At 43.7% G+C, this 25,879-nt stretch overlaps 2 protein-coding genes across 2 annotated transcripts; both read right to left on the bottom strand.

Moving 5' to 3' along the window:
* Positions 1-1,112: 1,112 nt before the first annotated feature.
* LOC112612651 (late cornified envelope protein 1C-like) lies at positions 1,113-1,781 on the bottom strand. Its single transcript, XM_025367438.1, has one exon. It carries the CDS (start codon positions 1,698-1,700, stop codon positions 1,344-1,346), a length of 357 nt encoding a protein of 118 aa, XP_025223223.1. The 5' UTR covers positions 1,701-1,781; the 3' UTR covers positions 1,113-1,343.
* A 13,025-nt stretch (positions 1,782-14,806) lies between these two features.
* KPRP (keratinocyte proline rich protein) lies at positions 14,807-16,927 on the bottom strand. Its single transcript, XM_025355324.1, has one exon. The coding sequence runs from the start codon at positions 16,925-16,927 to the stop codon at positions 15,188-15,190; it is 1,740 nt and encodes a 579-aa protein (XP_025211109.1). The 3' UTR covers positions 14,807-15,187.
* Positions 16,928-25,879: the final 8,952 nt, after the last annotated feature.

The raw sequence follows: 25,879 nt of genomic DNA, 5'->3' as shown, positions 1-25,879 counted from the left end.
GGCAAGAACAGAAACTCTTTGAAGCTCAAAGGTTTATTTGTACTAGAGCAGTCTGCATTTTTAAAGTACAAGCTACATGGAATCATTTTGCTATGGTTGCTGAAGGAAGAGCATGGTAAAATTCTTTGGGAGAATAGATGGGGAGAGAGTGAGGGTATCAGGAAGAAGGAGGGTGACAGCTGAGTAGGATAATATCTGTCTTCTTTAATAACCAGGGTTATTATGTCATCATCGCTCCACTTCGGTCCTCCCTTCCACATCTGGCCTTGTGATGGAGGGTTGGGACTGCCAACCCTTTCTCTTTGCCGGCTGTTTCCTGGAGTCTCTGCCAGTAGGGGGAGCTAGAGAGAACTTGGAGACTGACAGAGCTACAAGGACCAGGCTTCCTTAGATTCCCTTAGAATTCTCCAAGTCACCCCAATATTACTTCTCACCCCAGCAGGAGCAATTTATCCCAGTAGCAACAGTGGTTCCAGTGTGCAGTTTTTCCCACTCACAAAACCAACCTTGTTGGGTTATCATGGAGACAGACCCTAGGACCAGCACCAGCTTGTGCCCCTCCTCAGAAGCCTGAGTCCAGACACGTAGGGCCCCTCCTCTGAGCTCAGGGACCCCGGAACTCTTGAGAAGGGCCCCTTTCCTAGAGGCCTGAGTTTCAATTCATGGGAAACTGCTCCAAGTTTCTAAGCTTTGATAATTTCAAGACACTCCCTTTCCCTGCCATTGGTAGCATGGTGGCAATGACAGTTACTGCCTCCACGAACTCTTTTTGTCCACTATTGGTCTTGTCAGTTCTCTGATGCCAAGTAAGCAATTCTTTATATAAACTTCTGTCTGTTAAAGTAAATCTCATAATTCTCTTTCCTGACTTGACCCTGGCTGAGGCACTGAGCGGCGGGGATCAGCTCTGGTGAGGACCAGGAGTTGAAGGAGTCAAGCAAGCTATGCTGCTTCAAGGCCCAGATAACCGGGTGATGGAGCTGAGATCAGGCATGCTTATCCCTCTCGGCACATTTACAGGTAAGAGTAATGCAGTCTAGAAAAAGATGATGAGCACATTATTTGTTTTATTGTTTCATGCACAATGGAGATTGCCAAGGAAATCAGGGGAATGAGGTAAGGTCTTCTATTTGGTGTTTCCAGGCCAGGTGCACAGATGGAATCAGAGGCTGGAAGATGAATTTTTGTGAGAGGGCAGATTTCTGCATTCTAGGTCAGAGGAATCTTCCAGGACAGAGTTTGAAGTCCTTACTAAAATGTCCCAGCAACACAGCCAGGCCCAAGGAAGATGAAGTTGCACCTCTCATGCCTCTAAATCTGCTCTTCTAGGCACAAGGTCCACTTCAGCAACAGCCTCCAGAGTGCTGGCCGCTGCCCCCTCCGCAGCAACTGGAGCCCCCCGATGGCTGGCTGCAGCAGTCAGAGCGCTGGGGTCTGTGGCAGTGGGACCTGCGGCGCCTGTGGTGGCTCAGACAGCAGCCACCACCCCCAGAGCTGCAGCAGCCCCCAGAGCTGGAGCCACAGCAGCCCCCAGAGCTGGGGCCACAGCAGCCTCCGGAGCTGACACTGCAGCAGGAAGAGACTGGAGGGCACTTAGGGGGGCACTTTGGGGGGCATTTAGGGGCGGGGCACTTGGGAGGGCACTTGGGGGTGCACTTGGGAGGGGGCTGGCACTGCTGCTGGCTCTGCTGGCAGGACATCTCGGTGGCGGGTGTTCAGGAGCTGAAGGAGAGTCAGACAGCAAGTTAGACAGAGGCAGAGGCCACCCCTGTCTATTCTTGTCCTTTCTGCATTATTTCTAGACCCTTCATTTTGAAAGCCTTATATCAAACATAGAAAAATTACCTCTAGTGTTTTTATCACTCTCAGTGTTTACCAAGTGCTTTTATTCATGGATTCTCACTTCAAACCTTATTTGAGATGTTGTCCTGCAATATATAATCTCCAAATATGTAAATAAAGTTTCTGCTCATTAAAAGCAGAAACTTCTGCTCCCTAAGTGTGGGAGAGAAGGCCAGGAAATAAATTGGCTCCAGGCCAACATTCATTCTATCACATCACCAAGAATTCTAAAAATGTTCAATGTTGGGACCAGTTTAGAGGTGAAAAATCTCTTTAAGGAAAAATCAAAAGGAATTTCTATTGGAAGAACTGATGTATTTCGGTTTGCAGAACTAGAGAAAACTATAACCGCAAAGGACGCTGGAGTCCATTTGTTCCAACAGACTCAATATATAAATAAAGAAACTGAAGCCAAAAGAGGTAACTTCACTGGCCCAAAGTTATTCACTAGCATGTCACATTTGTTCCTGGGTCCCCTGGTTGCCATCCTGGGCTCTGCCCTTTAGCACATGCTGCCTCCCCAGGCCTGTCCCCAGGCGCTGTCACATGCCTTCTAAACTTCAGCGTGAACTCAGTTTTCCACTACAGATCTTCCTGTTGGCATCTAACAAGATCCACAGGTGTCTCTGATCCTTTCTTCCTCTAAGTAGCAATGTCCTCAGCGTATCTTTTCTACAAATAAGTATGTCTGTATTTCCAAAATTATATTCCCCCTATGCGACCCACTCCAGTGTAATCTAGTGGCCAATGTGTTTATTCTCTAAAACCAGAGAAACACACTGAGCAACTGAAAACAATTTGGTTCCTCTAAATCTGTGTCATACAGCCCTCCAGATCTTACCAGTTCTTCTTAATCTCTCTCACTCCACCCCACCCCTCTACCTCGTCTTTCCAATTTTCTTCCCCTGCCCCATTCCTTGCCAATCACAATTCCAGGCCCCTGAGGCCCTGACTAGACTCTACTAGACTCTACTCCTGCCCTGGTCTGAGTATCCATCCCCTCCCTCCCTGGCCTGAGCATTCCTCTGTGGAAGCCCCTGCTCCTTTTCCCAGGGCACACTTACCAAGATTACAGGCAGCACAGGGTTCTTCAGCACCACAGGAGGTGAGTGGATGAGATGCTCTGGCCCTGAGCCCTTTTATTCTGCCCTTGGGTGCTGCCTCCAGCTGTGAGACAGGGCCTGGGCATGAGAGGACCTGCCTCCTGACACCCACATAGGTCTTGTGACGAGTGGTGACTGGCAGTTCTGCACACACCTTCCTTCATGGGTGTTCAGGGGAGCTGCTCTCAGCTAGGAAAGAGCTTGGTGGAAATGGGGGCTTGTGGTGGGTGAAAATGAACATCATGGTTCCTGGAGTCCTCAGTGGCCTATATCCTATGAAGATGGCTCTTCACAGTCTTGTAGTCATGCTTATGAATTCTGCACAAACAACCCCTTTTTCCTTCCATCCTAGATACTAATTTTCCATCTAGACCTTTGGCTCCAGATAGCTTGGTTAAGAATCCACAAGACTGCATTGTGGGGTTTGTCTGTGCACACATGTGCATGTGTGTGCTTCATAGTAGTTGAGAAAAGAGGCTTTGGAGACCCTGGCCAAGTACTCAATATTTTTGGTCATTGGCTTTCTGATATTTTAAATACAGATAATAAGAGAAATATCTTTTTTGCAGGATTTACAAATTAATTAAGATGGCAAAGGGGAAGTAGCTGAGATAGTATGTGGCATGCGGTTATAATCAGGAAATGGATGGATAGATAGATAGATAGACAGATAGATAGATAGATAGATAGATAGATAGATAGATAGATAGATAGACAGAGACAGACAGACACAAAGAAAAATAGAGGGAAACCTGAGGTTTTAATGGACATTGGGAATTTTTAAAGCCACAGGTGCCTTTTAAGTTAGGTGGCTCTTATTAAAACTAAAGGTCATTTTTTTTCTCCCACATGCCTCAGTGAATTGGGCTTTCTGAAGGTAGATCCAGAGTGGGTATAAGAAAAGAGGACTAAAGAGATGTATATTGCCCTAAATTACAGCATAAAAGAATTTGCAGTTTCCTGAGGAGAATCTGAAGGGATGAGGTAAAATAAAGATGGGAAGGGTGAAGAGAAGAGAACAGCCAATGAGGTGGCTTTAAACTGTGACTTGGAGTGGTGTAGCTGGTATAGACAAGAATAGACATAGTCAATATTTAATTTGAAAGTATTGGCTTTGTTGCAATATACATTTCCTGGGTTTGATTTTCCAGTTTCCCATGCTCAAAATTAACCAAATGCAAAATGTAAAAGTGATAAACCAATATTTGAAAAATAAATGTGGTCAAAATTATATATAATATCAAAGAATTATTGGATGTTTTTAGCAGATCATAAGTTGCAGAAGAACAGATTGGTGAACTTGAAGAAATTGTTCAAACCGAACTGAAGAAAGGGAAAAATATTGAAAAAATGAACAGGTGATCACTGACCTGTTGAATAATATCAAACATTCTGGCACCCATGTATTTAGAGTTTCAGGAAGAGAGAATAAATAGAATGGGGGAGGAAATATCTTTTTAAATAATGGTCAAAAACTTTCCAAAAGTGATAAAAATTATTAACCTATAGGGCCAAGAAATTAATAAATCCCCAGCAGGATAAATACATAGTAAGCCAATAAATGGTACTCTAGGTCCAGAAAGAGGATACCAATTAGTCTTGGAAGACTGGTGGAAGAGAGAGGGATTCTGAGGGAGGGTGTCTAGGACAGGTTTGTTAAGGGTGTCTGATAGGATACAGGCTTTAAGGGGTGGTGAGGTTTAGCTGGCTTAGAGAGATGGAGGTGGCAGGGAGTAGGGAGGTATGTGGAGAAGAAGTGAGGGGTATGACAATATGTACAGGGCAGGACAGGACTTTTGTGGTTGAAATGCAGGGCATGTGATAGAGAACAAGGCACAAAGTGCAGCTAAAAGAAAGACTGGGTTCAGCCTGTGGAAAGTACAGGGCAGGAGGGGCAGGTGGTCTTTTGTGGTTGGAATGCAGGGCATGTGATAGAGAATAAGGCACAAAGTGCAGCTAAAAGAAAGACTGGGTTCAGCCTGTGGAAAGTCCATTGTCAGGGCAAGTCACTGGCCTGTCTGTATTGAGTGTTCACCAGAAATCCATCTCCTGAAGGCTTTAGTTTAATTTTATTTTTTTACTTACAGGTTTATTGTTTTAGAATGGGAAGAATGATCACATCAGTGCTGGATTCTAACATGGAAGAGGACTTTTAGGCAGACCCTGTGAGAGAGGGTGACATGGTTTGGCTGTGTCCCCACCCAAATCACATCTTGAATTGTAGTTCCCAGAATCCCCACATGTCATGGGAGAGACTCATGTGAGGTAATTGAATCATGAGGTTGGTTACCCCCATGCTGCTTTTCTCATGATGGTGAGTTCTCAAGAGATGTGATGGTTTCATAAGGGGTTTTTCACCCTTTGCTCAGTACTTCTTACTGCCACCATGTGAAGAAGGATGTGTTTCCTCCCACTTCCACCATGATGGTAAGTTTCCTGAGGCCTCTCCAGCCATGTTGAACTGTGAGTTAATTAAACCTCTTTCCTTTATAAATTACCCAGTCTTGGGTACATCTTTATCAGCAGCGTGAACACAGAGGGCAACAGCAGTAGAAAATGAAATAAGAAAATACCATTGATGATACTTGCCAAATATTACTACATATCCACACTCTCATAGTCACAATTTCCACAATTTCCAATTCTGGCACCCCTAAAAACTGACTTTTTGTCTGATTGTTGACAATATTCATATGGTGGCAAAAAAAAAAAAAAAAAAACCTGACCTAAACAGACAGTGAGCTCACTTCACTGTAAATATTCTTATGTTCTGTTGTAAAAATATAAATGTCCTCCCCAAGGGGAAGGATCCGTGAAGCCTTAGGGGTAACAGGTGGTCCTGGACTGCCCACCCTCACCTTGCCTGCCTAACATGTGTTCAAGTCCTTGGTTCTAATTCCATGGTATTGAGACTGAATATGGCCAATTTTGAAGCACACTTGTAGTGTTACTAATGAATTCGATTCACTCTATTGCCCTCCTTAAAAAAAAAAAAAGTTCTAAATTTCAAAACACATCTGTTGCCAAGGATCTAGGATGAGTCATTGGAGGAACAAATAAATCTAGCATTTTTCAGGAGTAACAATCTATCTCTAATAATCACTACTTTGTTTAAGAGAACCTTGTATCAGTCTGTCTCCCAAATTCTCAGGCTTAAACAAGCCTCAGATTCTCCCCATTTTTAACTGACACCCCAAGATTTTCCCCACTCATAATCATATCACCAGCCCTAATTCATAATGTGCTCCTGTACGTGTTTTTCTTTCTTTTGTTTTCTTTTTTCTTTTCTTTTTTCTTTTCTTTTTTTTTTTTTTTTTACTTATTCTCAACTAGTCTCCTGTATTCAGTGGGTACCCAGAAGAGCAGTCGTGGGCATCCAGAAGGGCATCTGTAGGCCTGCTCTTGAAGCCCTCCCAAGGGCCCTTGTGCATTTTTGTCTTTTTCTCCTTTTACCCATTAATCCCATTGACTAATCATCAATACAAATAATTCCTCATTGTGTTAAAATGGCCTGTGTTACACTTCTCCAAGACAATAGAATTTCCTGCTTATATTTTTCAAGGTGCCACTAGCACTGCATGGCAACTAAGTAGGAAGGTTAGAAAGTGAGTGTTCTGAGCTCTCGGACAAGTTTGCCAAATAATGATGATAATTACTGGCACAGATAATCTACTCACAATTGCCATAATAGCCAGGATAAACTACTCTTCCATAATCAGCATGCAGATCCCTTGGGGAAAAATAAAAACCTTCTGTATATCCTTAAAGTTGTAATGGCTTGCATGTATTTGCATGTATTCCTGCCTTACAGAGAATTTTTATTTTTCATGAATGGGAGGTTCTTGGGATGGAGGCAAGGGGAAGATGTGATTCACTGTTGGCTTGGGATGGCCTTGAGGACAGAGCTGAAGACTTTCCTCCAATTCAGTGGTTCTCAATGGGATAAGGTTGGGGATGGCCTGACTACCACACCCCAAAAGAGGGCATTGGACAATCTGGATAAGTGTTTGATCATCACAGCTGCTGTCATCTAGTTGATAGAAGCCACAGATGCTGCTAAGCACCCTTCAAATCACAGAATAGGCCTTCGCTAAGAAAGAATTATGTTGTCCAAATCGTCAGTAGTGCTGAGGATGAGAAACCCTGCTCTGGTACAGGAAGATGAAGACTATACTCACTGGAGACACCTCCTGGATTTCTCACTGAACAAAACAAACCTCTGAAGAATGCTGATGAAATGCTGTGGAAATGACTGATTAATTAACTTATTGCTCAATCCAGATTTCACATTCAGGCCAGGTCAAGGAAGGACACCTTTCAGTGACTAAGGACTCAATCCCAATTTGAGCCTAAATAGTATTTCTGATTGACTGCAAAGCCTCCCCTTTCTGGTATTTCCTCTCCCACTGGTAGAACTAAGAAGCCGTGCTGATGGCACACTGGCTGAGTGGTGTCAATACACTGATGACCCTCTGTGATGGCTGCTGACGTTGCTGTGCTTAACCCCACCCTCACCCTGGCATCTGGGCTTCCTTCCCCCAGATCTTATACTTCCTCTAGACTCAGTGTTTTGCTTAAGGCATTTTTCCAATTCACCCCATCCCTGTCCTCTCTGCTATTCCATATCCCACCACTGCTTCAATTCCTCCTCCTTGAAGCTTCCTGCTTGCCCCTGCTGACCACGTGCATCCCTACGTGTGCATCCCTGCGGCTCATTCAGTCTGCTCCTGCCTGGGCTTGACTAACCCTTGTGGCCCACCTCCTTCTTCAAACAGGCCGTTCTCCAAGCCAATCATCCCCCTTTTCTCAAGGTGAATATTTCACTGCCAAAAGCAAATATATTTTTAGTGTTTTATGATATAATGAATATTTTAAATAGCTTATCTCATTTAATCCTCAGTGTGATCCAGACAGGTGGACGTATTTTCAGCCACATTTTATAGATGGGGGAACTGAGTGCCAGAAAAATTGCCTAAGTCACGACTTCTCAGCTAATGAGTGGTAGAACTGGGTTCAAACCCTCCTCTCATGATGCCTCTTCCATGCCCTTTCCATTGCTGAGTGTTTAGGCCCCACAGCCTCTCAGCCCCTTCTTCCATACATCTAGTTCAGTACTCCTCCACTTCTTATATGGTCTGGGATGCCTGCCCAGGTCATCTTCATAGCTATATATGTTCTTATTTACAGATTAGTTGTATGTTTTTATTTATTATATGATTTTTAAAAATATGCCCAATATTTATTTGTTTTTCTCTGCTAGACTTTGAACTCCTTGAGAACGAGGGTCTTTGTTTTGTTCTCTGATCTATCCCAATCATCCAAAATACCGTCTGGCACATAATAAATATTCAATTAACAATGACTAAATATTTGTTGAATGCATGGAAGAACAATATGTTTCATTTCCAAACAGTTCTGACTGTTACTTTTTCTTTATTTCTAGCTAGAATCTTCTTACAGTTTCCATGCATTGCATCTGAGCTCTTTGTTTTACCAAAAAAGCTGATTCTTTTTCTAAAAGAAAGCACTATAAATAATGCAGGATGGAAGCATGCTAGTCCTTTCAAAATGCAGTGTTACTCTTCCTTCCACAGGGAGGTAGATCAAGTTTTGGAGCAAGATTAACCTAGGCATGAATTCCATCACTATCAGGTCTTAGATGTGTGACCAGATAAGCTAGTTAACCTCTCTAGATTTTGTGTCTTCTAATGTCTGCAAAATGGAGTGAATGCTCTCACCTTTCCAAGTTGTGAGCATGAGGAAGGATTTCCCACCTCAGATGGTGGCTGGTACATAGTAGTTCACCATCTTCCAGCCCCACACACTTGACCTGAGCTGACCACAGTGCTCAGGTGTGCACATATCTGTCCAGGCAGAATGACACCATCACACAGAGCTATTCAGAACAAGAGTTCATTGCCATTTGGCACAATCTCACTCTTGGTCCACACTAAGATTCTAATCAACCAAAATTTCTTCATGTGTGCCACTGTGCATATACCCACTCAGCTTCTACAGGTATGGCTAATTGTTAATGTACATTAAAACTTAATGTTTACCTTAATTACATTTTATCTTGTCAAATTAAATTCATTATTCTTACCCATGTTAAATCAGAATTTTACTCTTCAATTCTCCTTCACGACTTGAAGTAACCTGAAATTTAAGCCAGTTTCTTTTCAAGTTTCTCCCCAAGGTGTTGATAAAAAGTTCATTACAACAGGGCTGAGAATGGAGTCCTGGGACCAGCATAAAACTTCCATATAGTGTTAGGAACCAGGAAGGATATTTAACTAATGAGGACCTACTCCTCATCGGGCTGTCTGTCACTAAGTCAATGATGCTGATAGCATGCCTGCTGTTATCTCTGAGAGGGGAGAAGACTCCCCTCATTTGTCTCATCTCTGACTTGTAGTTGCCTCCTTTAGGCCCTGGACTTGCTAAACTGCCCCATCTGTTGGTTTCCACGGTACTCTGAGCCTCCCATATTGAAGCTTTTACCATATTATTGTCTGCATTGCTAGTGTATCTTCAGGATCAATACCAGTTCCTGGAAGATAGCAGAGCCTCAATAAATATTTGTCAAGTGAATGGATGTGTTGATGCAAATTCATAAGTGGTTTCCTCCCTCCCTGATGGGCATGCACTAGAGAATAGAGGAAAGGTGTGGATCTAGCTCAGGGTTCCTATGATAAGATGTGATGGGTAGAATTGGCACAGCTTGGGTTATTCCTAGGCCTCTAGACAGGTCTAGCTTAGCCTTCCAGAACAGGAAGTGCCATCTTTTGGAGGAATGAGCTGGATGATCTCTGGCAATGAGAAGCACATAGATCATCAGACATCACCCCGTCTTCCTGACTAGTCTCAGGCATAAGCATGTGGATCCTCTAGAATCCATTCATGCCATGCCAGAATTCATGATTCCGATTACTGCTGTCTACTTACGAATTCTAATATGAACAGCTGAGCTATTCTCTGGTGCATAACAGTTGTATTTGTTTATGCATAAAGGTTGTTATAATGTGCAGGACAAACTGTGGGATGTGGAATTTCTTTCTCTTAAGGTCCAGGTAATGCCTGGGTAGAGGAGAGATATACTATAGCTAGGCCTGCATCTCCCATGTGTCTATAACATGTGCCAGATCCCCTCATTCTGGGTGCTTTTGGTGGCAGTGAAGTTGGGGATTTAACTGTGAAAAAGAAAGAGATTCCTTCATCTTAAGGTGCTTCTAGACCAAGAGGTGGATAATTTGTGTCCCCACATAGGCAATTACATGAAACCTCCTACAAGAAACCAGTTAACAGTCAGCTCTTTCTTCACTACCACTGCCACATCCTACTCATGCTGGGGCCAGACGTGTACAACTTTCAACCCTCCTCCTAGGTATTGAGTAAGCTCACTCACCTGGGCATTCATTATAGAAATAGTTTTCACTTCTGATTGATCAGAGTAATTCTCAAATGCAGGTCCCCAATTTTCATTCTGAAAGTTCAAGCTAAGTAGTTCTAGGATGTATCCCGGGATTCTGTGTCTTTAAGTGAGTATCCCAGGTAATTTCCCTCTAGCATACTGCCTTCCACAAAAAGGAATTTTAGATAATCCACCTGGTCTGGGAGGAACTTCTGAGAACATCTTTCATTCTATGGTGAAGATTCCACAGTGGAAAGCTTAGAAAGAGGAAAAAGATACAGAATTGCAGAAGAATGTAAACAGGATTCCAAAGTGAGAAGCGTGATATTCAGGCCCAGTCTCTCTCATGTTCTCCCCCTCTCTGGGAGCCGAGCCCCGGTTGTGAGGCAAAATGGCTGGATGTCAGGCATGGACGTCTGGAATGATCACTGCCTCACACTTTGTGACTTGGCCAATTCATGGGCAGTTCTGAGCAACAGAGTTCACCAGACTCTGGTACAGAAGCTACACAACCTATGTGCTGCCTAACATCCGTGTAGGATTTGAAGAGGAGCCTCTCTGGTTGGTTTTCAAGTACATTGAAAGGCCTTATAAATGGTCTCTTTTGCTCTCTTGGGTCTTCAGCCTTGGTTCTGGAGTCACTTTAAGTTTTGTTCAAGTGGTTGACACAAAAGGAAAGATCAGAAAGCCAAGATGCCTGTCATCAGTGAAATGGTGGATGGTGGAGAGTAGAAAAGATGACAGGGATCGTCAAAGCTACTGCTGAAGGACTTAGGATATCCTAAAGCACATTCTGAGGCCACAGCTCCTGTTACCAAATGCATTTTAAAAGCTCCAAGCTTTTAAAGCAGACAGTTAGACACACAGACACATAGACACACAAAAAGAAACATGAAAAACAGACACACACCCCTGTGTGCCTTTTTCCTCTGAGGTGTTTGTCTCTGGCTGTAGAAATGTTCTGGGGGCTGGTTCCTGCATAGCCCTGGGCAGTGGAGAACACCAAGCCATTGGGGGTTTCTTGGCTCTGCTCCAGGCTGGCCCAACCAAAGAACCCTCTATTCTACCATCATTCTGGGAACCAGAATCTATCCCCAGAGGATGGTGCAGACCACAGAGCATTGCTTATTCAATAAAGATCCTGGATGGGGACCTGTCGCCCAGACCTAGGGGAGGTCAGGACTTCTTAGAAGTGATCACCACCTTGGCACAGCCAGTTATGTGTTTCCTCAATATTTTTCAGGGGTGAGTGGTTGGCCCCCAAGCATCCCTAGGCAAGGGGTTCCTTGTCTAGCAGTTTGTTTTCGAGGACATGGGAGAGATCTAACAAGAATCCCTTCCCAAACTGGAGCTTCCAAGCCTCTCCCTACCCTGCCCTCCTCACTCCCACCCAGAGGCCTGGGTGATGGAAACCTGGAGATGCTCTGTGGGGCCAAATTCAGGCCCTGCCAAGTCCCTGGGGGACGTGCCACACAGCAAATTCAATTCTAGAGCAGCTTGGATTTTAAGGGAGGAGGCGGATGTGGAACTAAATAACCTATTCAGTGACTGAGAGAACTCCAAGATTGTGTTGGGAAAATAATTGGGTTAAAACTGGAAAGATCTTTGGAAGAGGCAGGGACTATGACTAAGATCCAAGGTGCCATGTGTGGTATTAAAGAGTGCAGACTGGGAGTCACGAGTGGCCGTATGGCTTGGGCAAGCGCTTAAACCCTGAGTGCTTAGGTTTTTAATTCTGCAAAAGGGCAAAATAATAATGCCTGCCTGACTGAATATTATGGGAATTAGAGGATGGATAGATACGTAGATACGTGTCTGTATACACACACACAGATATACACATACTATATATGTATATTAATATTCTATCTGCATATGGCATTTCACCAAACCAGTGATGACCAAATGTTCCTGGGCATCAGCAACACCAGGAGAGCTTGTTGAAACACAGCTTGCTGGGCCTTGCTCTCAGAATCTTTACTTCATTAGGTCTGGGGTGATGCATTTCATTTGCGTTGCAAACAAGGTCCTAGGTGTTGCCAATGCTGCTGGTTCAGGTACCATATTTTGAAGACCAGTATACTAGGTTGTGCACTGACAGTAAACAAGGTTATATCTATCTCTCTAACCAGGCCATCCTAGCAGATGAGCAATAAATATTGCCCAATAAATACATGAATGAATGGATTTCACATGAAGGGCCTTAGTTTTCCTTTATATGACACAGGGTTCTACTAGTTGGTTTCTGAGGTCTCCACCATCAGCCTGGCAGAACTAGATTCCTTGGGCAAGGGAGATGCATACTCAAAGCCAGGTCCTGGATCTGTTTCCCAACTATGGCTCTGTAGCTGTGAGGTCCTCTGGAGAGTGGACTGTGAGGGGCAGGGCTACGGATCAGACCTTCAGAGGCCCAGGCCAGAGCTGCCCTCTGCTGTCATCCTCCTAAGTGGAGCTTTTTCATTCTGTCTCCCTGAGGACCTGTCCTCCAGCACCCTCATCCTCCAGAGCCACATCCCTACCCAGCATTCATCTCACCTGCAAGGACTAATAGGAGAGTCACTGCTGTCTCTTCCTCCCCTCCAGCCCTTACCTTCATGCTGCCAAGACCACCCATGCCTAATGGAATCTGGGAGCAATTGAGGAATGCAGAGTTAGGCTCAAATGCTTCCATAAAAGGAAACAGAAAGAAAAGTAAATAATTTAGTTCTTTTTTTTTTTTTTTTTTTTTTTTTCCTGTGAGATGGAGTCTTGCTCTGTTGACCAGGCTGGAGAGCAGTGGCATGATCTCGGCTCACTGCAACCTCCACTTCCCGGGTTCAAGCACTTCTCTTGCCTCAACCTCCTAAGTAGCTGGGATTACAGGCACAGGTCACCACACCTGGATAATTTTTGTATTCTTAGTAGAGAGACGGGATTTCGCCACTTTGGTCAGGCTGGTCTCAAACTCTTGACCTCAGGTGATCAGCCCTCCTTGGCCACCCAAAGAGCTGGGATTACAGGCATGAGCCACCATGCCCGGCCTAGTTCTGAAGGAAGAGGAGTGTCCCCAGAGAGCCTCCAGGTGCTTCATTCTTCCCTTCCTCTTGTTCCAGAGGCAACAAGGCTATGACTGTGGCCCTACAGCTAGGCAAAACCCAGTTCACCAAACCCAGACCTGAAGTCTTTTACTCCTAGACCAGGGGCAGAGTTATTCTCCCTGTTTCCTCATCCCCTTGCCTTTTTCTTCATCCTTTCCATCTGGGGCCAAGGATACCGAGGGCAGGTTGAAAACCCACAAGACAACCCGCTTGGTCTAGGCTTCAAAAGCTCACACCGTGGGTACAATAAACTAAAGAAGAAAGGTAATGAATTAAAATGAAAATTCATACTATGTCGTATCCATCAGGATGGCTATTACCAAAACAAGGGAACAAACAGAAAATAACAAATATTGACAAGGATGTGGAGAAATTAGGACTTGTACCCTGTTGGTGGGAATGTAAAATGATGTAGTCACTATGAAAGATAGTATAGCAGTTCCTCAGAAAATTAAAAATAAAATTACCATACGATCCAGTGATCCGACTTCCAGATATCTATCCATAAGAATTGAAATCAGGGATTCACACAAGTATTTGTATACCCATGTTCATTGCAATACTATTTACTACAAGAAAAATGGTGAAAGCAACCTACGTGCCCATCCATCCACTGATGAACAAATAAACAAAATATAGTATGTACCTGCAATGGAATATTAGTCAGACTTGAAGAGGAAGGAGATTATGGCACATGCTACAACTTGGATAAACCTTGAGAACATTATGCTAAATGGAGTAAGCCAGTCATAAAAGGACAAATACTGCATTTTTCTACTTATATGAGCTACCTAGAATCATCAAATTGATAGAGACAGAAATGGTGGTTGCTAGGGGCTAGAAGGAGCAAGGAATGAGGAGTTGTTATTTAATGGATGAAGACTTAATTCAGCAAGATGAGTTCTGTGGACAGATGGTGGTGCTGGTAGCAAAACAATGTGAATGTACTTAATGCCATTGAATTGAATGCTTAAATATGGTGCAGATGGTAAATTTTATGTTACATATATTTTATTATCACAATTTAAAATAGCAACAATAAAAACCTCATCTCAGCAAGTCAAGGAATAAAAGCAGGAATGACTCAGGACTCAGGCAGTGAGTACATGATGATCTTTATTGTCACGTGGCCTCCTCTCACCTCAGTTCCTGCAGTTGAGCATCAGGACAGAACGTGGTTCAAGTTGCCAACCCACAAGCCTTGCTAAGCAGCAGCCAGCCCCAGGATAGACACTGAGATTTAGAGATTCTCTGACTCCACTCAGTTGGGAGTTTAGAACCTAGTTGGGCAGATAAGGAAGATATGCCTGCAAAGTGAAATAACAATTCAAGAGATGTCACCAGGCAGTTACCAAGTAGTGCAGAGGATGCAGTGAAAGATGGGTTGGATTTCAGAAGCTGGGGAGGAGGAGAGAAGTGATCTAGGAAGACGGGGGAAGAGTGAGTAGAGGCTTGGAGGCAGGGACATCTAAGGTATGGCCCAGGAAACACCCAAGCTGTGCTCGATGGCCAGACTGGTCTGGCTAGAGCTGAGGATGTGTACAGGCGAGGAGTGACATGTGAGGCTGGAGAGGCATCTGAAACCCAGGTGTGAATCTTTGGATGATAGACAAAGGAGTTTGGACATCACCTTTGTAATAGGGAGTCTCCGAATATCTCTGGAGAGATTCAAACAAGAGTGCACTGGAAATTGTGGAACAGGAGGAAGAACATTTTCAGAGGCAGGAGACAGGGTTGTGTCAGTCACCTTTCCTTTAAAAATAAGCACTCTTTGCTTCCCCTTTCACTCCAGCATAGGCATTGCCTTGGTCTCCATGGCCATCCTGACCCCTCCTCTCTGGAAACACATCACCAGGCCCACAGCCAGCACCACTCTCTTGCCCCTGGTTATAACTGGATGGGCCACAGTAGGGAGCTTCGGTGTCTAGGTGGTGTGGACTAGACTCATGACAGCCTAGGTCTCCTGGGTATGGAACTGGATTTGGGCCCCAGCATGGACTGGGGCTGCGCCAAGGCTGCCTGCAGGGCTCTGGGCTTGGGCAGGGCGCTGGCAGGGGAATTGGCTCTGGCCGTGGACGAGGCTCTGGGTGCTCACAGGGCTGCAGGTGTGGACGTGGCTCTGGAATCTCACACTGCGCTGGGCGAGGACGGGGAACTGGCCGCGGTGTTGGACGTGGTGCTGGAAGTGGTTCCGGATACAAACAAGGTTCTGAACGTTGTCGTGGTAGAGGACGCGGGCGTGGTTCTGGACTTATGCATGGTTCTGGGAGCAGACGTGGACGTGGAGCAGGAGGTGGACATCGCTGCAGTGGTGACTCTGGACGCTGGTCAAGACGCCGTGGTGGACAGAAGCTTGGGAGCGGACGTGGCTCTACGTGTGGCCTCAGCTCGGGGCAGGAGGTGCCCCAGGAGGGCTGGGGGCCACAGCTCCGGGAGCGGCGTCTGATGGGAGGAATCTCAACAGGACACCTCTGTGGGGGAACCTGCCTGGGGCAGCACGGGGAGGAAATCTCGATTCGGCACTTGGGGCCACGTCTCTGAGAGCAGCTTGAAATGGGTTGTCGAGGACAGCGACTGTTATAGATGGGTTCAGAACGGCGGGGTGGGGTGCAGTAGTTAGGAAAACCTTCAGAGGGTCTTAATGGCAGGTAGCTGCTGGAGCAGGGCTCAAAACGTCTTGGTGGGGAACAGCTTCGGGGAAAAAGCTGCAGCCGCCGAGGAGGAGGAAGGCATCGGCTGGTGCTCCGAGAGCGGTGCTGTTCAGTGAAGCTCCCATAGGAGCCCTGGGTCTGGCATTGAGGCACACAGGGGCTAAATGAAGCCCGGGACCGATACTGAGGGACACAGCTGCTGTAGGAAGGCCTCGACTGGAACTGGGGGGTGTAGTTGTTGTAGGCAGTCCTTGACTGAAACTGGGGGCCACAACTGCTGTAGGAGCCTTGATACTGGCACTGGGTGGAGAACCTTCCCTGAGTCTGGCACACTGCAGGACGCCCTCCATACATCTGGACAGGCTGAGGAGCTGGACAAGGTACATAGTTCTGGACTGGGCATTCTACATAACAAGTTTCTGTATAACAAACTGGAGCACACTCTACGAAGCAAGTCTGAACAGGCTGTGAGGCTTCGCACTGCACGTAGGACACCTCAGATTGGCATGGAGCCTGGCTTTGAGCAGAGAGAGTTTGAGATTGGGATGCAGCCTGGCCCTTCACCTGGGTGGTCTTAGACTGACATGGAGCCTGGCCTTTCACCTGCTTGGTCTTAGACTGGCACTTCACCTGTGTGGTCTGAGACTGGCATGGAGTCTGGTCTGTCACCTGACAAACTTGAACTGGGCATGGTGCAGGGCACTCCACAATTTGCATCTCACAAGGGGCTTGAACCACCACTTGGCTCTGGGCAAAGGGGGAGTGAGAAGAGTAGAAGGAGGGACCCTTGACGCAGCACTGTTGGAGCGGCAGGCAGCACTGGATCTGCTGCTGGTCACACATGGTTCTGATGCAGCCAGTCGAGCGTGACCTGAGGGCAGAGAGACCAGGGTCAAGAGGATGAGAGTTGGAGAGGGAGGGCTGGGACCTAGAGGAAGACACCCTTCATTTTCCCTAGCTTTTTCTCCTCCGCCCTCAACCTTCACCGAAGTGTCCTGACTTAGTTGGACCCAAGATTAATCTGTTAAACCTGCCCTGAGTCCGTCAAAGGGCTTGATTGTGCACATCTAGGGTTGCAGGTGTCCAGGATCTCCCTGGGAGTGGATCTACCAATGCCCAGAACAAGAGGGCACTGATGACAAAAGGATTCTCTTTTTGTCTCCACACTTTCTCACATCCAATGTAGTCTGAGCAGCCCTACAGGAAGTAGAGATAAAACGTGCTCCTAAGGCTGTAGCCCAAAGTGGAAACTCCACTCCCACAGGAGCTAGGATTTACTCGTACATGTGCACTGGCAGTATACATACATGTGCAAACATGTAAAAACGTACATATGAGAATAAGCACTCGACACCATCTGCATTCACATAATGTCAAAGCATTCACTGGAAAGTAGGCAGCTCAAACCCAACATTAAATGTTTGTTTCTTTATATTCAATGTTTTCAGATAAATTCATTTAAACATGACACGATGTTCTGAAATAAAGTCATTTAAATATGACACAATGTTTTGTAATAAATTCATTTAAACATGACACGTGCAAAGCTTTCCTATGCAAAACACACCAGCCTTGGAAAGACTCTGACCACCATGGCAACTCGCCCAGTCAGGTTGCTGTTGTTAATCACCTGAAGTGTGACAGCCTGCAGGCCTCAGAAATGTTTTTCCCCAGCTCCTCTTAGAGGCAAGGTGGAGTTACCCAAGATGGAGTAAGCCAGAAAGTCCAAGGTTCTTAATCAGAAGACGGACATTCTGCCATACTTAATGATCTACGCAGCTGGGGCATTGCAGACCTGACTTGAGGGCTGCAGGCATACACCCTGACACCACGCTTAGCCGGGGAGAGCACAGGGCAGCCTCACTCCACTGCTTGTCCCAGATCCACGTGTTTATGTGGATTTGCAGGCAGCCCACTGACCAGCAAAACAAGATCATTTGACAACAGGCTCATCCAACAAAACGCCTTTCAATAAGCTCCCCAAATGCTCCTGATGAGGGTTCAAACCTTCCATTTTCAATTTATAGAGAATACCTACATATCTATTTCCCTGGGGAAGGTAACCCTTCCACACACAACTTTGCCCATAAGATGTAAATTGCTAATGTGCCTTTTCCAGAAAGATCATGAGGGAAAATGGTACCTGAGAATAAGGTCAGGGTTATCAAAGGCAAATACACTGGTGTCACAGCCCCAGCTCATCTCATAAACTCTATAGCTATGCTTCTGTCTCCTAAAAGCTCACCAGACTTTTCTCCTGAGGTTGATGCACTCCTTGCCCTCCCCGGCTCCTAGCTTCTCCCTTCTTTGTGCCTCATTACTGTGAACCTGGGCTCCCCTGAACATCACACCCACCCCAATCCCAGGATCCAGTTCCTAGACTCACCCTCCTCACAGGCAAGCAGTCGCTCAGGCTGAGGCATCTGGGAAGAGGGCTGTCTATATAAAGGGCTCTGGGTCTGGCTTGGGCCATGAGACAGCTGGTTGGCATCTGCCTGGCGCATCATCCAGGCTGGCATTCCAGCAGCCGGTTCCCTCCCTGTGTACCTGCCCTTGCTGTCACCTACAGAGTATGGGAGTGTCTTGTCTTAGTGTTGAAGCCTCAGGACTATGAAGAGCAGATTCTTGTTTTCTTCCTCCTTCATTACCCTAACAGTTTCTTCTCCATCCCTAGAAGACCTGATGGTCGGGAGATGAGGAGTGGCAAAGGTATCTTCTCTCCTAAAAGATGATTGTATCTGCCAACTTCCACTTTGCTTCAGATTCTTACCAGAGTGATAAAAAAGAGGAAATGTTTTCTAACTTGAAGTAATTTAAGTTACTTCAAAGATAGAGGCAACTCTATAGAAGGATGAGCCCATGGGGTCAGAGGTGAGTCTAACATCCCAGGCCATGTACTTATAGCTATGCAACCTTTATAACCAACCTGAGTATCAAATTACTCTTCTGCAAAACAGAGATAATTAAATCTTGTTTCTGATTGTTGTGCGGATTAAGGCAATTATTATATTTTTAAAAACCTATCCAAGAATGATGTTTAAAATATCCCAAATACACTCAGGGTAAATGCTGGCCATAAGCTACAGGCACTGCTGAGTCTTGGGTGCCTGCTCCCTCTCCATCCTGAGCTGAGCAAGTGGATGGCTGCACAGCAGGTGCTCAGCCATGCTGCAGAGCAGTATTTGAAGGCAGCACCAGGCAGGTAGTATACTGTGGAGTAACCCTTAAAGGCAGTACAGTGCAGGGCAGAAATAATAATCTGGCACTCTGTGACTCACATAGAGTCAAAATGGACAGCTCTTTATGTTTTCCCTCATAATACTGTCATTAATCATTAGTATTTAAAAATAGGGAGATTTTATTTAAGATTCCAGAAATTCAGATTTTCTTCTAAAATGAAGAGATCTAGCACAGTTGAACCTACCTTCCATCATCCTGATTAGCAGCTGCCCACCTTAGATAGGGCATTGCTATAGTTTGGGTGTTTATCCCTTCCAAACCTTATGCTGAAATTTGACCCCTAGTGTTGGAGGTGGAGCCTATCAGGAGATGTTTGGGTTATGGGGGAGGATCCCTCATGACTAGATTAATGCCCTCTCTGGTAGGGGTGGGGGTTAAGGTCTTGCTCTATTTGTTCCTGCAAGAGCTGGTTGTTAAAAAGAGCCTGGCACCTCTCTCACCCCTCTCCTGCTTCCTCTCTCTTCATGTGATGTCCGCACAGCCTGCTCCCCTTCACTTTCTACCATAAGTGGAGGTAGCCTGGGTCCCTCACCAGAAGCAGATACTGATGCCATGCTTCTTGTTCAGCCTACAGAAATGTGAGCCCAATAAGCCTTATTTTTTTTTTCTAAATTATCCGACCTCACACACTCCTTTATAGTGACACATTTGGACTAAGACGGGTAAATATTTTGCCATTCTATAGTTCTCCATTATTCTTTTCTATATCTACAATGTAATTCAAAGTGTACATTTCCTTATGTTATTTCACTTGTGCTTTTATTTTCCTTTGCTAAAATTAAAAGTGAAATAATCCTTCTACCTGGATTATTTCACTTGTTTATATCACTCTTCAACCCCTTTCAACAGAATCTTAAAAGATTCTGACCAAGCTTGTGAGCATAGACTTTAGATTTAGACATGTTTTGGGTTGAATCTGAGCTCTAGTGACTTACTAATGGCATGAAAGCTACTTAGTCTCCATGAGCCTCAGATTGATTATCTACTTCTAAAATGGAAAGGAGGAGAAAGAGGAAGAAGAGGGGAGATAACAGCACGAGAAGAGAAGGAATTAGAAAATATTTTCTCCTACAGAGTGGGACAAAATCTTCACACTGGGGATCAAATATCAACATGAGGTTTGGAAGGGATAAACACCCAAACTTTTGCAATACCCTATTAAAGGTGGGAAGCTGCTAGTCAGGATGATAGAAGGTAGGTTCGACTATGCTAGATTTTTCGATTTTAGAAGGAAAGCTGAATTTCTGGAATCTTAAATAAAATCTCCCTATTTTAAATGCTAATGATTAATGACAATATTTTGAAGACAAAACATAAAAAGCTATCCATCTTGACTCTATGTGGCTCACAGAATGCTCATTTGTTACTTCTGCTCTGCACTGTGCTGCCTTCAAGGGCTATTCCACAGCGCTACCTGCCTGGTGCTGCCTTCAAACCCTGCTCTGCAGCACTGGCTGAGCACCTGCTGCGCAGCCATCCACTTGCTCAGCTCAGGATGGGGAGGGAGCAGGCACCCACGACCCAACTGTACATGTGGCTTATGGCCGTAGGGTTATTATGTTAATTAAATGAGAAAACTAATCTAAAGTACTTAAAACTTAATTAGCCACTTCAACAGAGTAAACAGACAACCCACAGAGTGGGAGAAAATCTTCACAATTTATATATCCAACAAGGACTAATATCCAGAATCCACAAGGAACTCAAACTAATTAGCAAGAAAAAAACAAACAATCCCATCAAAAACTTGGCTGAGGACATGAATAGAAAATTCTCAAAAGAAGATATACAAATGGCCAGCAAACATGAAAAAATGCTCAACATCACTAATGACCAGGGAAATGCAAATCAAAACAACAATGTGATACCACCTTACTCCTCCAAGAATGACCATAATGAAAAAATCAAAAAATAATAGATGTTGGCATGGATGTGGTTAAAAGGGAACACTTCTACACTCTTGGTGGGAATGTAAACTAGTACGGCCACTATGGGAAACAGTGTGAAGATTCCTTAAAGAATTAAAAGTAGAACTACCATTTGATCCAGCAGTCTCATTATTGGGTATCTACCCAGAGGAAAAGAAGTCATTATACGAAAAAGATACTTGCTCATGTGTGTTTATAGCATGTCAATTTGCAACTGAAAAAAATATGGAACCAACTCAAATGCCCATCCATCAACTAGTGGATAAAGGCACTGTAATATATGTATATGATGGAATACTACTCAGCCATAAAAAAGAATGAATTAATGGCATTCGCAGCAACCTGGAGAGAATTGGAGACTATTATTCTAGGTGAAGTAACTCAGGAATGTAAAACCGAACATCGTATGTTCTCACCCATAAGTGGGAGCTAAGGTATGATGATGCAAAGGCGTAAGAATGATACAATGGACTTTGGGGACTGGGGAAAAGGATGGGAAGGGGGTGAGGGATAAAAGACTACAACTTGTGTTCAATGTATACTGCTTGGGTGATGGGTGCACCAAAATCTCACAAATCATCACTAAAGAACTCACTCATGTAACCGTTTCCCAAAAACTCACGGAAATAAAAAATTAAAGAAAATAATAAATAAATCTGACACCTCACAGTTTAAAAAAAAAACTTAATCAGCCACTTAGCTGTCTGGACTTTATTTTCCTCATATGAGGATAAAAGTGATAATACTGACTTTACCAGGTTCCCACAAAGATAAAACCAGATAACGGGTATGAAGGTGCTTTGTAACTCATAGTACATATGCCAATTATGTGCATGGAATCTGTCCCAGGGGGATGTCTGCCCAACTCAACATGATCTCAGATTCCTAGTTCTGGATCCCATCATTCATTCCAGAGGGGTCTCCAGATACCATTTAAAACTTGAATAGGATCATAGATTTTCAGAATGTCATGCCAACAAAAACCCCCAGGAATTATCTGGTCCCACCTTGTCATTTTACAAATGAAGACTATAAATCCCAGAGAGAGGAACCTGTCTAGGGACCTGAAGCTAATGATTGCCTTGAAGGGATTAGATTTCAGGTAGCCCAAGTCCCAGATGAGGACTCCTTCCACTTCCATAGTGATTTCTCTGGTCACACACTTTGGCCAAGGTGCTATGAACTTGAATAGCCCTGGGACTATGTTCACTAAGAAGGTAGTCAGGAAAGCCATGAAGAACGAAAACTGAGAGCATAGATCAGCTGGCCTCAAGAAAATACAAATTATTGAATCCTAATGGCTACGTCTCTCCCACTCATCTCTTGATAGAATGTGCACTTTTTGAAGGGATAAGATGAATCTATCTTATTCATCTTTGTATCTCTGTATCCTGACATATAAGCCTGTTGATGGATAGACAGATAGGTGAGTGGAAGGAGGGGTATAAAACTGGCCTTGATTCATGTATCCTTAATCACTAGAGAATGACTTGGCATTGTCTCATCTAGAGATCAGAGTACTGCAACTCTTGTTACTTTTCGCTTTTTGCTTCTTATGAAGAGAAATGAAGGATAGGGATGGGGGTGGAAAGAGCCTGAAAGTTAAGTCTTAGAGATGACAATAAGGTTAGCTGTTAGAGTTGTCAACAATATTTTAGAAACTGATTGTTAAGCTAGAAGCAAATGATTTGACTCCTGAAATTCTTCCTTCTCTTGTGTGTAAGGCTCTAGAATCAAAAAGTTGTCATTGCTTAAAGAACTGGAACAAGTAATGAGATTGTCTAAAGGCAGGGTTAAATATGGCATATTCTCTTTTTCTCCAGTGAAGTTTAGAACTCTTTCAAAGGCATTCTAATTTGGTGATTTATTCAAACTAAATAATTTATTTAGCTAGTCTTCAGTGTGCCCTTTTAATCTCTGTGAGTCTATATATATTTATAGGTGTTTTGCTTTTTGGCTCAACCAACTCAATGTGGACAAAAATAAATTTTCATCTCCTCCTATACATTTTCTTTTTCCAAAGTCCAGTTTCTGACAATGATCCATTCACACCATTTTTCATTCACCTTGGATGGTTGTTCCACCTTAACTTAACATACAGTCACCACACTATTCATTCTGCTTTGTACTTGCTCTCAAATACACCCCTACTGTTCCCGCCTCTGCCCCTGCTGCATCTAAGGTCTTCATGACTTCCTACATGGTGCGATGATCTCTTAACTGTTTTTTTCTGAGTCCAGTCTTTTCTTCCATTTAACTTACAAATAGCCACAAGAGTGATTATCCTAAAAATTAAATAAAATTAAAAACAAAGCTGATTATGTTATTCCTTTTGCTTCCCATTGTCTATTGGAAAATGTTCAAACTCCTAAGCAAGACATACAAATCCTTTCATAAGCTGCCTCAGGTCTACCCTTTTGGCTTTACGTCCTCTCATCATTACTACCTCCCGACCCACCTACCACCCCAGAGAGCATCAAAGGAAGCATGCATAGTGGCTTCCATTCTCTATACATTCCTTGATATTTCCCTAAGTCAGATCTTTGCAAATGCTACTTCCTCTGCCTGAAATGCCCTTTCATCTCCTACCCACATGTGGAACTATTGCTCATCATCCAAGACAACTACAATGACACTTCCTTTGCAGTGTTCCCTGTCCCCTAAGCCATGACTCAACTCTGAGCTCTGGCAGCAATTCAGACACACCCATCATTGAAGTGATCATGTGTTTTGTGATTATTTACATTCCTGTCTTCTACACCAACTGTGAATTCCTCAGTGAAAATAAGTTTTGGTATGTAAATATTTGTATCCCAGAAAGAGGTGTTGTGCTAATGCTTAGTGTTCAGTTTACCTTGTTGATTAAATATTTCATTTTCATTTTTACAAATATACACATACCCTTACACATGCTTATATGCACATAAGCCTAGCATATGTATATCTTATATTGCATTTTATGGATTGATTCATTTTATTATCTATTGAAATATAACAAACAAATAAATGATAATATGTAAAGATCATACTAAAAACCACAATGATAGCAAAGATCTCAGTGATGATATATATGGATAATATATTGTATATTGCTATATACAATATATGCTATACATATAACTGTAGATAAAAGGATGTACTAAAGGCAGAGACTATCTCCAGAGAGAGGTCATTAATTTTAGTGAAAGATATTGTGGTTATTTAGATAAATGAAGCTATTTAGAAATAGTAATATAGGTTGAAATACATGTGGCTAGAAATATAATAATATAAATCTAGGAATAAATGATAAGTATATAGTGATTTATAAAATTGGCATGAACTATCAGAAGAGAGCTGAATATAAAGATATTCATAAATTATTAAAATGTAGTTAGAAATAATGGCATACAGGGCAAAAGATGAAGTTTCAAATTTAAATAAATACAGATGTGTAAGTGGAGCAAATTAGGAATGGGCAGATCACATGAAAAAGATTGTGAGGCACAGGAATAGCAGGATACGTTAATTAACACAAAGATGGAGGCAACTTGGAAAGCACACATAAATCTGGAGATAATTCATTGAGGACTTGCTCTATTACTGTCATTTAGCTAGGGAACTGAATTATGTTAACTCTTAATCTTTCAAATAACCCTGCAGGGTACCTATCACTATCATTGTTTATTAAAAAATGAGAGAACAAAGGTTCAAAGATGAAGTAATTTGTTGTAGATAACAAGCTTGAAAACAGCAGAACCAGGATTTATAGCCAAATGATCTGGTGAGAGAGGCCTCTGAAAGTAGACATATAGTGATATGGAGTTATCTTGAGTTAGAGATACAGAGACGCATTCAATGTTTTATTAAACTATGAGATTATTTTCATGAGTTATGAACCTTTGAGACCCTGGATTTTCATTTGAAAGAATTTAATGATATCTTGATCCTGAGAGCTAGGACATCCATACTTGCCCTCTGCTCCAAAGATAGGTGTTTTCAACAGATTCAAGAAGAATCTTTTCCCTTGTATCATTTCACAATCTTTCCATTTTAGTCTCCCTCCCATCACTGTAATAAACATATGTCTTGGGACTCATCCCCAACATGAAGGTAGTATTTGTCATCTGAGGTATCTTCCAATATTTCAGTATGAATGCTTAGTGCCTTGTGACTTCTACCTTGAAGCATTGAAGAAATCAGGGTTTTACCTGAGTGCTGTTGAGCGTTCCTCCCTAAGCCCAGCTGTGGTAGATCAGACACATATCTAAACTGCATAGTACCTATGTGTCAAGTAGGGTAAAGGTGAAAAATAGTATCACAGGTTTTCATCATATGACTGTTAAGTAGATTAAGAGACAAGGACACCCAAGAGCTGTATCAGGAAGAACAAAGTTGACCAGCCATGGTGACTCATGCCTGTAATCCCAGCATTTTGGGAGGCTAGGGTTGCAGGATTGCTTGAGCGTAGGACTTCAAGACCAGTCTGGGCAACATTGGGAGACCCCTTCTCTACAAAAAATAAAAACATTAGCCATGTGCAGTGACACACGGCTGTAGTCCTGGTTACTTGAGAGGCTGAAGTGGAAGAATTGCTTGAGCCCAGGAGCTCAAGCCTTCAGTGATCAACCACAGCATTTCAGCCTGG

The sequence above is a fragment of the Theropithecus gelada genome, chromosome 1 (genome assembly GCF_003255815.1).
Source record: "Theropithecus gelada isolate Dixy chromosome 1, Tgel_1.0, whole genome shotgun sequence".
In the NCBI taxonomy this organism is placed as follows: domain Eukaryota; kingdom Metazoa; phylum Chordata; class Mammalia; order Primates; family Cercopithecidae; genus Theropithecus; species Theropithecus gelada.
Note: the sequence above shows the minus strand (reverse complement) of the source record. Positions and strands in the feature narration are given on the sequence as shown.